This window comes from Suillus discolor (assembly GCF_016758755.1).
Source record: "Suillus discolor strain FC423 chromosome Unknown F5147scaffold_7, whole genome shotgun sequence".
Taxonomy (NCBI): Eukaryota; Fungi; Basidiomycota; class Agaricomycetes; order Boletales; family Suillaceae; genus Suillus; species Suillus discolor.
This window is the reverse complement of record NW_024541254.1, coordinates 218,869-232,141: the sequence shown is the minus strand read 5'-3', so window position 1 is coordinate 232,141 and position 13,273 is coordinate 218,869. Positions and strand designations below refer to the sequence as shown.

At 47.0% G+C, this 13,273-nt stretch overlaps 6 protein-coding genes across 6 annotated transcripts; 4 read left to right on the top strand and 2 right to left on the bottom strand.

Moving 5' to 3' along the window:
- Window positions 1–116: 116 nt before the first annotated feature.
- On the top strand, window positions 117–1,430 carry F5147DRAFT_380854 (uncharacterized protein). Its single transcript, XM_041429479.1, has 3 exons — window positions 117–784; window positions 830–1,169; window positions 1,216–1,430. Exons 1-3 carry the CDS (start codon window positions 254–256, stop codon window positions 1,344–1,346), a joined length of 1,002 nt encoding a protein of 333 aa, XP_041297159.1. The 5' UTR covers window positions 117–253; the 3' UTR covers window positions 1,347–1,430.
- On the bottom strand, window positions 1,431–2,098 carry F5147DRAFT_769204 (ribosomal protein L13-domain-containing protein; the record flags this gene model as incomplete). Its single annotated transcript, XM_041441030.1, has 4 exons — window positions 1,431–1,631; window positions 1,691–1,845; window positions 1,897–2,020; window positions 2,078–2,098. 4 exons carry the CDS (start codon window positions 2,096–2,098, stop codon window positions 1,431–1,433), a joined length of 501 nt encoding a protein of 166 aa, XP_041297158.1.
- A 2,151-nt stretch (window positions 2,099–4,249) lies between these two features.
- Window positions 4,250–5,684, top strand: F5147DRAFT_674596 (WD40-repeat-containing domain protein). The gene has a single exon (XM_041435858.1). The coding sequence runs from the start codon at window positions 4,521–4,523 to the stop codon at window positions 5,544–5,546; it is 1,026 nt and encodes a 341-aa protein (XP_041297157.1). The 5' UTR covers window positions 4,250–4,520; the 3' UTR covers window positions 5,547–5,684.
- Window positions 5,685–5,985: 301 nt separating this feature from the next.
- Window positions 5,986–7,675, top strand: F5147DRAFT_380832 (kinase-like domain-containing protein). Its single transcript, XM_041429478.1, has 7 exons — window positions 5,986–6,421; window positions 6,473–6,541; window positions 6,601–6,786; window positions 6,838–6,868; window positions 6,919–6,956; window positions 7,008–7,235; window positions 7,290–7,675. Exons 1-7 carry the CDS (start codon window positions 6,308–6,310, stop codon window positions 7,515–7,517), a joined length of 894 nt encoding a protein of 297 aa, XP_041297156.1. The 5' UTR covers window positions 5,986–6,307; the 3' UTR covers window positions 7,518–7,675.
- Window positions 7,676–7,792: 117 nt separating this feature from the next.
- Window positions 7,793–9,149, bottom strand: F5147DRAFT_674588 (uncharacterized protein). The gene is made up of 4 exons (XM_041435857.1): window positions 8,729–9,149; window positions 8,516–8,680; window positions 8,303–8,464; window positions 7,793–8,250 (listed from the first exon to the last, which is right to left on the bottom strand). The coding sequence occupies exons 1-4, from the start codon at window positions 9,097–9,099 to the stop codon at window positions 7,986–7,988; spliced, it is 963 nt and encodes a 320-aa protein (XP_041297155.1). The 5' UTR covers window positions 9,100–9,149; the 3' UTR covers window positions 7,793–7,985.
- Window positions 9,150–10,376: 1,227 nt separating this feature from the next.
- On the top strand, window positions 10,377–13,186 carry F5147DRAFT_758332 (alpha beta-hydrolase). Its single transcript, XM_041440399.1, has 13 exons — window positions 10,377–10,599; window positions 10,658–10,863; window positions 10,911–11,034; window positions 11,101–11,168; window positions 11,226–11,294; window positions 11,342–11,390; window positions 11,444–11,583; window positions 11,642–11,769; window positions 11,822–11,936; window positions 11,992–12,234; window positions 12,283–12,363; window positions 12,410–12,635; window positions 12,692–13,186. Exons 1-13 carry the CDS (start codon window positions 10,506–10,508, stop codon window positions 12,973–12,975), a joined length of 1,827 nt encoding a protein of 608 aa, XP_041297154.1. The 5' UTR covers window positions 10,377–10,505; the 3' UTR covers window positions 12,976–13,186.
- The last annotated feature ends 87 nt before the right edge of the window (window positions 13,187–13,273 follow it).

Here is a 13,273-nt window from a genome sequence, read left to right as displayed (position 1 = left end):
GTTTCGAATGTTTGATATTGTTTGTCATAGTAGGCGCGACGCGTTTAGGGCCGGGTCTATGGAACTAGTAGAAGAGACTACTCCAACTTGGACTATTGTAGACTATCCTTGAATATCATTAATCATTTCTTAGGTCGCATTTACCCTTGAGCGGTTACTTGCATTGGCTACAGCTTTTACACACAGAAATCCGCTCAGGAGTTGTTTCTAACGTTCGCCTTACGTAGTCTGCTAGATCCTGATCCGAACTCCCATGAGTATCAGACGGAAAAGCACCACACATGATCTAGCAACATTACGCCTCCATCCGGACGGATCGCGCGTCCAACAATCGTCTATCAATAGAAGAACACGCACAGCTCCATCAACAGTCCCAGATGCAAGAGGAAATTGGATCGCTCGTGATGCAGGAGGTAAGGCTGCCGTGAGGAGAGTTAGAAACGCTACTGCCAAGGTAGATGATGAGGATGGAGAGTCAATTGATATTCGTCTTTCTGATGAGTTGGGTGAAGATGGATCCACGGTAGGGACAAGTAAGAAAGGTAAAGAAAGGGCAATTGAGAGCGATGGAGAGGATAGTACCAAGGACCGTACCGGCAGGAATTGGAGGGCAAAGAAACGACGCAGTTTTTCCGAAGACCTGTCGTTCTTGGCACCATCACCCCCGCGCCGTGTCTTTCCACCGACAGAAACAACCTCCGAAGGCGACTCCTCATCCTCATCGTCTTCCTCGTCTGATTCGGAACCGGAAGAGATCAAAATCAAGTTTCCGGACCCATCACCCGTAAGAGTCTATCTTCATTCAATAACATCGGCTTATAATCGGTAGGAGCTGTTAAAATGCATTCACCACTTTGCCAGCCAATACTATCAGGAGAAAGGCGTTTTGTCTAATCTAAGCAGGGGTTACCGAGACGAGAGGAAAACACGGCGCTCCAAACGTAGTGTGTCCAATGTTCACGATCAGTCAACAAGCAAACCGGCGCTGTGGACGAGGGATTCTTCCCTTGATGCTGACGATGATGATCAATGGGAAGATGAGAAATATGAGCTGGAAGATGGGGGAGATGAATGGGAAGACGAAGAAGATGATGGCGAAAACGCTTTCCTCAACGAAGAACATAAAGATATGTACAAGGCTCTTGACGGCTCAGCTTTGGTCGCAATAGGTATTCAAAATCACCACTCCTCACCGCCTCGCTAACCAGTATCCAGGGATAATTCTCCAAGAGCAAATTGCGCATACCATGATTACCGGCTTTTCCGGTACTCATGCACAACGTGTGCGACGACGGCACTATTCCATAGAGCGAAGCTCTTCCTTACCTTCGCTCGATTCCGACTGATATCGACATCGCCCGTTCACTTAGACACGGTAGTATTATATTCCAGCGTAATAAAATATAAGCAAAAAGATGATAGGACAAACACTACTTTGCTTTCGCTTTCATCCTATTCTTTGGATCTAGCTTCAGAATATAATCATCCGTCAACGTCCCATCCTCCCACCGCTTCAAAATATTCCCTCTGTATATCCCCATATTCGACCCGCCAAATACTTTAAGCCGTTCCAATCGACGTTCCCGAAGTTTGTTTTTAGGTAACATGCCGGACACTGCGTGTCGTATGATCTACATTCGCGTAGGGCGGGGTAAGCATACGGTCTTGTGCAAAGAACCACAAAACAAACCTCATAAGGCTTGTTTTCCATCATATCCTTATACTCGGTCTCTTTCAACCCACCAGGGAACATCGTGTGCTTGCGGTACACCAGTTGTTCGTCTTTACGACCAGTTACCTTGATGTGTTTTGCGTTTGTAACTACGACATAGTCCCCACAGTCCACTAAAATGCAACTGAGTGACAAAATGATGTTTAAAAATGCAGGGAACGTACAGCTCTTGTCGTATATCGGTTTATGCTTGCCCATAAGCACGAGAGCTATTCGTTCCGCCAGTTTTCCGAGAACGCGGTCAGAGGCATTAACATGATGCCATACTCGCGCATAAGCAAGAGCGGTCTATAATCAGCCTCGAGTTAGATGTTCGCCTTGGTACACAGAGACAAAATTGCGTACGTTGCCTACTGCTTGAGACATGAAAGTGCTGGTTGAGGAAGACCTCTGCGTTTCATTTTGAAGGAGTCGCACGTGATGTGGCTATTTTTAGACATGTTATAGTGCTCTATTTGAGACGAATATTGCCTGTGGATCATCGCTGTTCTCGTTATTCCATGATTTCGGATTTCACTTATACAATTCAAAGAAAGTAGCTTGGTGGAAATGGGAGTTGACACTCTAACATAGGAACTTCAGTAAGATGGCTGTAGCCTGTGAGTCCGTGGGCGAAACATAAAGAAAAGGAAAGTTGAGTCCTGAATAATTACATAGGCGAGAAGCACAGCTGACCGTCTCGCCATGCAGGAGCACGTTTGGATATATACAAGGAGGACTGCTATGCTCGTATTCAAGAATTCTTCGCACTTTATCAAGCCTCTTTGTAAGCTCATCTGAACTGCCCGGGCCAGCGTGGGTGAACTAACAATTGGTGCAACAAGAAAAGTGTTATCATCATCAACATTAACAGTGTCAGCACACGAGAATAGCTCACCTTTGAACACATCCAAAGAATACATTGGCTACTGAGTATTGAACTTCGACTTCGTTCACGCCGGGACCACTATCTCTCCCTCGTACCTATCTCGGATCGTTCGGCCACTCCTCTCTTCCCTCTCGGATCGTTCGGAGTTCAAAAGTAAGCACAGGTAGGACACCTGATCCCGACACGTCCTACCGTTTACTACCGGGACCATAGATGGATTTCCATGGCTCCTTGATGCTCCACCCCTCCTCCTTGAGAAATTGGTGTAGGATTTCGTCGGTCAGCCTTATCTGACCGGCCTTGTAAAAACACAAAGTTTGCCCTCAGTGGTCCTTCAATACAACAAGGTAAGGTGCGCTAAGAAACGGACAGGGACACAAACACAGTACAAAAATGTTGAAGACTCACGACCAGACAGCCCATTCAGTAGTGATGCTCGTAACATAATTCATCCAAAGCGCACATCAAGAAGTTCTCCTTTCTCCAGAGTATAATTATACGTGGCATTGAAGACATACGAACTTCGAAACACCTTCTAACTGTCCTGCAGTGATGGCTCTAGTGAGGATGCATTGATTGACGGACTATCAGATATGAATGCACACATCATGAGAAACCGGACTCGAACAGAGCCTTTGCATCTTTACAGTGACTTTCGAGGTTGCTGAGCAGTTGGACTTCGACGTATCGATGATGGAGGCCTGTAGTAAGCAGTTGCACAAAGTGCGCTACTACCAACGGTCAGCACAATTTTGCCCTGCGCACGTCAAGCGGATAAGGCTCTGACTAAAAATATTTTTTCCTTGTCCTAGGCGACCTTCTAATGTTTCTGTTGTTTGTAACTGCGTTGTGAATATGATTCAGAAAAGTTGCTCAGCATTGAGCTGATTATACATGTTCTCGCTCTCCGCTCCAAATGCTGCTTAGTTGCGTCGTGAGTGTAGCTCTTCATTATACACTTCAAAAGATTGTCGTCGTGCAGTAGGCAGTCCATAGCCTCTTAAATGCTTGCCACAGCGAGAGAGGTGGCCGTCAATAATTTGCAGCAAGCGTTCATAATCGCTGATGTCGCTGCAGAGAACGGACGATGTGAATAAAGTATTTGAATTCTGTCCAAAGTGACATTAATATCTTTCAAGTACGATCTGCGCAAATAAGAAGTGCAGTTGAGAAGTTGAAGAGGATGAAAAGAAGCGAAAAGAAGCGCAAATGGATGGCAAATACACAGCACAGCATAACGGGGGACGGGGTGGACACGATTGACACCGAGCTGCCGGAGATGTATGCTTACATATGTTAGAAAAACGTTGCTTCCGCTACCAGTGATTGCGATCGACATGTCTTGAACAGACCACGCTGTAGAGATTTCCGTGAGACAAGGATATTCCAGAATAGAAATAGATAACAGGATAACATTTCGTACGCGGAAGACCATACAGGTCCCAGGGTCGCGATCGCTTTCGCACCAAATGAAGGTCCCATCATATTCAGAATTATAAAAAGGATGAACTGCGAAATCGTTGATTTGGTGATCCACACTGGTCAAACTCGTTCATTTGTTGCGTTGAAAGCGCGTGAATAACTTGTACCTAACTAAGCAAGCAGTTTTGGTGAACATGAGGCAGTGTGTGAAAATAAATGCTGTGCAATGCACAGGTGCCATGCCGAAGGGGCACGTTAGAAAGTACAGGAAGGGGTTGCAGAACGCACGCACATTCAATCAGCCAATTTGCTCGCTCTTCTCCCAAGTTGCTAGCCTCTAGGTAACATCAAACTGATCTGGGCTTTCAGTATTGACGATCAGCTTCAGCAGGCAAAGTGTACCAGCACCTTCAAAAGTTGGGTTTCCTTCGCCTCACCGACGGTCCTTCGAATACTTTTTACTCATACTACTTTGCTGGGCTCTCTGGCAGACCGGCCATGACTTCGAGATCGCCACAGCCCGTTGTACCAGTAAAGGAATTGACCCTGACACCCGTGTTGACTTTGAATGGTCACAAAGATTTTACTCGATCCATATCCTACTTTCCGGATGGGAAGCAAATAATCAGCGGGTCAGACGACAAGACCACTCGTCGATGGGACCTAGAAGCGGGTGAAGAAATTGTGGAATTGCGGGATGTTAGTAAGCAGGAAGTACGTGCTGTGGGGGTGTCAAGGGACGGTCGATGGGCTGTCTGTGCAAGACATGATTACAACGACGGGGAGCTCAAAGTCTATGAGGTTGAGACGGAGACCGTGAGAAGATTTGAAGAGTCCAACTCGCCAATCGATTGCATTGATATCTCCTGGGACAGCACGTTACTGGCGGGGGGATTACATGCTAGCAGTTACAAAGTGCAGATATGGAGTTTGGAAACCGGTAAACCTGTGGCTGTTCCGTTCAATATTCCCCACAAAGCGAGCGCAGTTCGATTCTCGCAAGACTCGAAGAAGCTCGCAGTTCAGTCAAATATGGGGAGGCACCTTGCAGTGTGGGATGTCCAATTACAGAAATTGGATGTTTGCACGAGGAAACCAGCTAACTGTTATGCTGCATATGCCCCAGTGTTTTGGACTACCAATGACAAAACCATCGTAACCGCATTCAGCTTTACAGACACCATGATCAAGACGATCTATGAATTCGACGCGTCCACGCTGAAAACTATCGGAGCCCCCTTTGAAGGACACACCGAAACCATCACTGGTCTAGCACTTTCATTTGATTGTGCTCTCCTCGCCAGTGCTTCCTGCGACAACACCATCAAACTTTGGGCATTTGAATCCCGCCGGATCCTCGCCTCATTCAATGTTCGGTCTACCGCTTGCCGCCTTATCCTTTCACCCGATTCGCGCCAACTAGTTTACACCACCCAGCTTAACAATAACATCTACTTATGCAACACTCCCCCTGAGATCATTGCTAGCATTCAGCCTGTACCACAAGTTAGAGTACGCAGTTAACCACGAATACTACTATCCTTCATGTGCTAACATTTTTGTAGACCAGTGTTGCTAGAAACCTACTCCTCGCTGATGTACTCGTCCCTTTCTTTTGTTTATTTACACAACTCTATTAATCCCATTTTTTCAGTATGGTGCTCTCTCACTTGCCGGGAATCAACCCACTAGCGAGGCCCTACCAAATGCACGACAGAACCTCCCTTCCTACTCTCTGCCACCTCCCGTCATTTTTACCCGTCGTCGCGCAGCTCAGTCTGGTGGTCGCAAAAGGAAGGCCTCTGGTATCACCATCAGTCCTCATAGTACTAGTAACCAAACAATGGAACATGTATGGGCTCAAACACCAGGGGAACCCTCCTACTGGACTACAAGCCTAACCTCGAGAGGTGGCGGATGGTCCGAATCCAGGACTGACGGACAAGCCGGAACGTCTCACATACAGCCCACTGACATACCACCGCTGACTGACATGTGGCAGCGGTCTGCTGACACCCAGTCGTCGCCTGGTAAGATATGGGGACAACATTATAGACTAGGATCTAAGCCACTGCATCCGGGACCCATGGCAGATCTCCCAAGTACAACAATACCGCCTGTCATGTTTCTTCCCCCCCCCCCCACCGCCGATATCCTCTTCTACCGTAGGTTCGCGGCTACCCCAGTTACCCCTAGACCCTCATGATCTCCTTCGCTCATCTTCCCATACGCATACGGTATACGCTGCTCGTAATAATGAGCCTGACGATCTCCCCATTGAAGTAATGCTTCAAGACCTCTCAAAATATATTATCAGGGACGGAGACTATCCTGTTGCTCGTGGCGGATTCGGGGAGATCTGGAGGTGCACCTTGAACAACGATCGTAGCTTGGTCAAAGTTCGTTTGCTGTCTTTTGTCCGCCCACCTATCTAATTCATAATTTCGTAGGTCGCAGTAAAAGCATTACAGGTGTACGCTGATGATCAAATTGGGGAAGCGAAGGCGAAAAAGATCAAGGCGAGTGTCTTACTAAAGGACCGAGTCTATCACTTACACTACAGGACGCCGCTTCCTAGAGGATAAAGCGTGAAATCAGGATATGTGCCAACCTCAAGCATGCAAATATTCTACCAATTTACGGTTATACGCGTGGCTTCGGCCCATTTATAGCGATGGTCAGTCCTTGGGCGGAGAATGGTAACCTGACGGTCTATTTGGAGCGCGAGGGTGCGGCTTTCACTCTCGTTCGACGATTCCAGATGGCAAGTCCTCTCTTCATGTATTTTGGGTAACAAAACTGATGGAAAACTCAGCTAAGAGATATCATAGCTGGTCTGCAGTATCGTATGATAGTTACTGTCAGTGCCAGATCGAGCTCTAACTACTGCTTATAGTTCACGCCAACAGTGTCATCCATGGTGACTTCAATGGGGTAGGTTTGATCTTCTCGATACTTCCAATTTCATTGAGATGCGAGCTCCAGCCTAATGTGCTAATCCGTGGTGATGGCACTGCGTGTGTTGCTGACTTTGGTCTTTCCTTGATGTATTCCGAGGTCATAAGCGCCTCTCAGGCTTCCTGGACATCCACCCTCAAAGGAAACATGCGATGGATGGCCCCTGAGCTACTTGTACCAGAGAAGGAGGATGGATCTCCAACTCGTCCGAGCGAGCAGAGCGACATCTTTTCCTTCGGGGGTATCATGTTGCAGGTACGTCTGGAGTACTCTCAACTTTGTCTCTGATATCATTGGCTCTGCCTTTAGGTCCTCACTAACAAAATCCCTTATTATTACCTCCCAAATGACGCCGCTATCGTCCTATGCATAGCTAGGTCGGAAACCCCCTCCAGAGCTCGTTATCCTGAGCTCCTCGAAAAATACTGGACATTTATGGAGCAATGTTGGTCTACTGATCCTCGGGACCGTCCATCGACGGAGGGAGCTGATGTGACGATCAGGAATGAATATTACTCGTTGTCCAGAGCTCGTTGATTCTTGCACTTGACTTGCATTCAAACAGTACAACTACTAGATAGATAAACCTAGGTACATCTGTATAGTAACGTAGGCTCACTCCAAGATTTCTCTCGTAATATTGAAGCACAGCAATGCTCTGTAGTTCCTAAAATCAGGCACTACTAGTACTACTGGCCTCTCCGCGGCTGACCTCAAGCAAAATGTTCTCCTCTGCAAGTATGCTGACCGCTTGACCGATCATGGTTGATTAGTTCCTGGTACAATATGATACAACTAGATCACGCGAGTTCCTTGCCAGAAAGTAATGCATTCATTCACCGTCCGAGATGAGCTCGAGAAATACCAAGTATCTTGAAAAATGATACTCTCTTTGTCCATCTGGAAACTGGTGCACAACAGTTGATTGTACAACCTTCGATATGGAAGGACATTGAGACAATAAATAAGCTCTCCAACAATGCATAGGTACATAAATCCCTTCGACTATTTCTTTCCCCTCCTTTTAGTAGACCCCTTCTGCGGCGTATTCGTCGCACTAGATGAGACTGTGTGCTCTGGGGCTGCAGGTGCAGACACAGGCTTGGGTACAGGCTTAGCAGCGCTCTGTGGAGGCGAAGGCTTGTGCAAAAAGTTGATGAAAAAAGTCGCAAAACCTCCGCTCATCATGTACATGAGCCATTTCGGCACACGAACAAGAGCGCCGTAGACTATGGACAGAAATTGTGCCAGGTAGTCTAAAATGTATTCACTGAAAATGGGCGGTGAGCGTTGGTAGGATACTGAAATCTGACCCGTCCTACCGTTCACCACCGGGACCATAGATGGATTTCCATGGCTCCTTGATGCCCCACCCCTCCTCCTTGAGAAATTGGTGTAGGATTTCGTCGGTCAGCCTTATCTGACCGGCTTTGTAAAAACGCAAAGTTTGCCCTCGGTCTTTCAATACAACGAGGTAAGGTGCGCTGATAAAAGGTCAGGGACACGAACACAGTACAAAAACGTTAGATACTCACGACCAGACAGACCATTTAGTAGTGATGCTCGTAACATTGAGATAATCAATTCGTCCAAAGCGCACATGAGGGAGCTCTCCTTTCTCCAGGGTGTAATTATATGTGGCATCAAAAACCTGGTCTACGAACTTCGAGACACCTTCTGGCTGTCCCGCGGTGACAGTTCTGGTGAGGATGCATTAATTGACGGACTATCAAATACGATATACACACATTATGAGAAACCAGACTCGTTCTTTCTCCTCTTCGGGAGTCAGTGTCTCGTTCACAATCATTTCTGCATAGTTCTCATCCGTGATAAGAGGTATCCGCTCATCCCAAGTTGCAGATGGAGTTCCGGTAATGTTGAGACCGATGAGAGAGGATAAAGCGCCTAAAGGCCCTACGGTCACAAGATTGTCTAGGAACGACATCTTGCCTGGCCCATGTTGCGTCGCAGGGGTGGATGGGGAATGTGGGACGTGTTCTGGCGAGGGTGTTTGACTTGGGACGGCTTGCCCTGGAGTCCATCCAGCCGAAAAGTATTGAGCATTGACTAGCCCTGTGAGTGATAGAAAACTGGCAACGTATGTCAAAGGCCTCATCTCTCAAAATATGTATGTTCGGGTAGAATGGAACAAAAAGAAGTACCAATAACACTCCACTAGTTACATAAGGTTGACGAGCGTTTATATTATTCTCATGCCCAATTACAAATGAAATAGTACCTCACCATGATGCTACAAGGTCGTCCGCATGAGCTGTCACTAATATTTCCTCCTTGCTCTCATGCTTATCGATCGTAAGCAAAACTCTCAGTGTCCCAAGACGTATACACACCTCGACGTGGACGAAAATGCACACGTATAACGTTGTGCCAAGCGTGAATGGGTCTCGGACCGACTGTGGCCGTTCCATTATTTTTAAAACAAAGTTACCTGTCAGCTAGCTGGTGCGTGTTCGTGCACAAAATCTGACTACAAAAGTAGATGACTTACATACCACGCGGTGCAATATGCCCGCGGGCTCTTCCGAGCCTCGTTCGGCGCCCTTATGCCATTCAATCCAAGCCTGAGGCCTGATCCTGGATTACTCCAACGAGATGAGCCACTTGAAGCTTGCTTCACGATTTCGACGAACTTGTCGTAAAATTGTCTTGTGAGTATGGATTAGTCTCCCTAGATGAATCAGGATAGTCCACCTCTGGTTTATTGAGTCTCGAAGTACACTCGTGTCTTGCTGTCGCTAGGAAATTGGAGATTTCATCTCATCGCAAACTTCATTCAGATTCAGTTGCCTGGTGACCTCGTGATATATAGTTGCAGACCTGACTACTTCTCGGTGACGAGGAGCCCAGTCCCATCTCGGTATACGAAGAGGATATTCTGCACCTATATTCTGCAGTGATTTCTATGGGGTGCACGGCCAGCGGCCAGCCACAGTCACAGTGGAGTCGACGAAAAACAATTATCCTGTTCACGGATTCTGTGACGACCTAGTGTTCAGCATGCAGGCGAGCACTGGTCCAACTGAGTCTCCTGTAGTCAGATCTTTCAGATAAATGAAAGACAGTCGGGTCTTTATGTAAAGCTTTATGGTGTACACGTGTAACTTTCACCTTTTGAAGGATTTGACGAATTTCTCTAACACGGTGTAACTACGGACTTTGCTAATTGGTATTAGAGTCAAAATTTAAAGAATTGCACCCGGAAGTTCCACTATAGTACTATTAGTAGACCTTCAGAGGACCTCGAAGGTCTCTAGAAGCAGGTTATGCCGTCCTGTAGATGTGGAAGCTACCTGAGGCCTAGGGTCGTTATGTATTACATATGTACAGGTTTGTAAATACTTCTCAATTGACGAGTGTTGCTGCGCAGGCACCACGTCATATCCCGAATACTCAGTTTTAAATCCCCCGAATCCTCGAGTTTCAAATTCAAGCAGCACTGCCCACATATTGCCATACAACGGACTTTTCTTAACCAGCAACCAGCAAGTCTTAACATCAAAAATGCCAATGCGGAGATATCTGCGAGGCACGCTGACTTGTGCCACGTCGCTTCTGGCTTTCGTAAGTCAACCCGTGAAAGCTGCTCCAACTGAAGGTATAGCACGGACTTACCACTCGGAGATCTTGACAGTTCTAACGCAGAAAACATACAGTTCCCTCAGCAGCCTCTTTTTATGTTCCTTACCTCCCAGGCCTGCACCAGGATACAACACACCCCTTACACATATACGCTGGACACATTCTTTCAGATGCAGATGCAGATTCAGCAGCCAGCACGGACGTTCTCGCGCATCTATTCTTCGTAATGGTAAAGGCTCGTAGGTTTGCAGACAAGGAACGGCTTATGTTCTGGTTTAATGTACGTGTCATATGCTACAGTGGTATGCAGCGAACTGAATGCAATAGGGCGGACCGGGATGTTCCTCATTTGACGGCCTGATGATGGAAGTTGGACCTTGGAGAATTGACGGAGAGGGTGGCCTTAGAACTATAGATGGGGGCTGGGATGAGTACACTACTGTGGTATATGGTAAGTCTACAAAGTATGTTGCATCATGCGACCAAGCTCAACTAATTTTTTCTTCTACTTTCTCAGTGGATCAACCTGCTGGAACAGGTCTCTCGTATACTAGCACGAACCACTACGTGCACGGTCTACAACAGGTACGTGTTGAGACGCATGGGCACAACGCTGGCCAACTTATAGTTATGCTATCTCAGACGACTGACCAACTCATGGAATTTCTACGGACATTCTATAAAGTGTTCCCTGAATACGAAACCGTAGACGTACGTGACTTTGTTCATCCCGGAGCTCACCTAACAGCGGCTTGCAGACCTATCTGGGTGGCGAGAGCTATGCTGGACAATATGTTCCGTACTTTGGTATAGCAACTCTGAATCAGTCCCTAATGAGTGGCACTGACCCGTTTGAATAGCGGATGCTATTCTCTCATCAGAACTCAGAATGCCCTTACGCGGAATTGCAATCGGTAATGGCTGGATAGATGGTCGTAGTCAATACCCTGCATACTTAGACTACGCCGTGACGCATGGACTTGTCGACGAGAGCTCACAGGTGAGTAATTTGATCATCTCAAGAGCCCTGCTCGCACCGAGCCTAACATGATCCATAGCACTACAAAGACAGCAAAGAGGAAACTAACAGATGCATGGCGGAGTTCAGGGGTGCTACTACAGAACCCATTCATATAGATCAATGCGAGGGGCTGCTGCAATTTATCCTCAAAAGCAAGTCGCGAACGTGAGTAATGCTTCCGAAAATCTTTCGAATCTCTGTTTCACTATCACAACAGTGTCGATGGACAACCAAAATGTGTGAACGTCTATGATGTCCGGTTGGAAGATGACGAGCCGTACTGCGGTATGCAGTGGCCTCCAGAGTTGAAAAACATCAGTTCTTACCTTGCTGTTTGTCCCTCTCTCGACATGCTATCCTTACTGTCTAACGAAACTTTTTTTCCAGCGCAAAGATGTCATCAAGGCGCTCCATGCCGAGGCCAAACCTGAGAGCTGGGTCGAATGTTCCGGGCGGGTCAGCATGGAGATGCAAGACTATCTATCTCCGTCATCTGTCACGCTCCTTCCTTCAGTGCTAGAAAAAATACCCGTTTTGTTGTTTGCTGGTGATCAAGATTTTATCTGCAATTACATGGGTATCGAGAACATGATCAAGTCTTTGACATGGAACGGAGAAAAGGGGCTAGGGGTGAGTGTTTTATCATGTTCAGAGTTTCAGAACTGACCATCACTTCAGAAAGTGCAAACCAAATCTTGGACGGTCGACGGTATGCAAGCAGGGACCTGGGTTTCTTCACGAAACCTCACGTATGCCAAGGTACATTGTGTACCCCCCACAAGGCACTCTACTCACAACGCCACAGATCTTCAACGCATCACACATGGTGCCATACGACGTTCCTGACATTACGCATGACATGATCTTGCGATTCATGGGGATGAATTTTTCTGCCATCGTCGACGGGTCCGCACGTATACCAAGCGCAGTCGGGGACGACATCAAACCGATATTTATGGACAGCGATGATGTGCCGTTGTCATCGCCATTGCCCGGCAAGACGCCTGAGCAGACTAAGGCGCAGTGGGATGGTGATAATATTTTTTCTTGAATACGGAAACGAGTGCTCACTCAGTGTTATCGTCAGCCTATTATAATGCAGGCTCTGTGGCCCTGATCTTCCTTCTTCTGGCTATTGCCATTGGTCTTTGTATATGGTGCCGTTTGCGTCGTCGACCAGTGCGGTTGTCAAGGGATCCTCAATCGGAAGAAAATATCCCTTTAAACGGATACGATGATGACCAGGCACATCGAAAACGCAAAGGGAAGGAAAGGGCTCTTGAGGATGAGAGCGGGACGGCTATCTTTGATGTTGGAGATGATGAAGAGGGGTATACTAGTGATGATGTGCGGAAAGAGAGAATTGACTAGGTTATTTATTCTAGCATTCGCTTGAGAGCCCATTTGTTGCTTGACATGTCTGACCGCGGGTCAGAACAATCATCTCTTGAACACGGCAGACCTTGTAGCTTGACTCATGAAGGAGACCGGACTATTTGGCATTACACATCGAGTACGTGGTTGCTGATCATGTTACAATACCCTCTGAACTCTGTTCCTGTTATGAAGCTAAAAAGACATGAATCAAGTGTTATGATATTAATGGCAAGGAAGAAAAAAATACCTCCTACACGGGCTTCCTGAGTCGCCATAAGCCTCAATTGAGTTA

Excerpts from the sequence above, each read along its gene's own strand:
- F5147DRAFT_674596 (XM_041435858.1), top strand. The coding sequence starts at position 4,521 with ATGACTTCGAGATCGCCACAGCCCGTTGTACCAGTAAAGGAATTGACC.
- F5147DRAFT_380854 (XM_041429479.1), top strand. The coding sequence starts at position 254 with ATGAGTATCAGACGGAAAAGCACCACACATGATCTAGCAACATTACGC. Across the intron at positions 785-829 it reads AGTTTCCGGACCCATCACCC|GAGCTGTTAAAATGCATTCA; the intron begins GTAAGAGTCTAT and ends TATAATCGGTAG. Across the intron at positions 1,170-1,215 it reads CTCAGCTTTGGTCGCAATAG|GGATAATTCTCCAAGAGCAA; the intron begins GTATTCAAAATC and ends ACCAGTATCCAG.
- F5147DRAFT_380832 (XM_041429478.1), top strand. The coding sequence starts at position 6,308 with ATGCTTCAAGACCTCTCAAAATATATTATCAGGGACGGAGACTATCCT. Across the intron at positions 6,542-6,600 it reads CGAAGGCGAAAAAGATCAAG|AGGATAAAGCGTGAAATCAG; the intron begins GCGAGTGTCTTA and ends GCCGCTTCCTAG. Across the intron at positions 6,787-6,837 it reads TCGTTCGACGATTCCAGATG|CTAAGAGATATCATAGCTGG; the intron begins GCAAGTCCTCTC and ends TGGAAAACTCAG.
- F5147DRAFT_674588 (XM_041435857.1), bottom strand. The coding sequence starts at position 9,099 with ATGAGGCCTTTGACATACGTTGCCAGTTTTCTATCACTCACAGGGCTA. Across the intron at positions 8,681-8,728 it reads CGAGTCTGGTTTCTCATAAT|AACTGTCACCGCGGGACAGC; the intron begins GTGTGTATATCG and ends CATCCTCACCAG. Across the intron at positions 8,251-8,302 it reads TATGGTCCCGGTGGTGAACG|TGAATACATTTTAGACTACC; the intron begins GTAGGACGGGTC and ends GCCCATTTTCAG.
- F5147DRAFT_758332 (XM_041440399.1), top strand. The coding sequence starts at position 10,506 with ATGCCAATGCGGAGATATCTGCGAGGCACGCTGACTTGTGCCACGTCG. Across the intron at positions 11,770-11,821 it reads CTCAAAAGCAAGTCGCGAAC|TGTCGATGGACAACCAAAAT; the intron begins GTGAGTAATGCT and ends CTATCACAACAG. Across the intron at positions 12,235-12,282 it reads ACGGAGAAAAGGGGCTAGGG|AAAGTGCAAACCAAATCTTG; the intron begins GTGAGTGTTTTA and ends CCATCACTTCAG.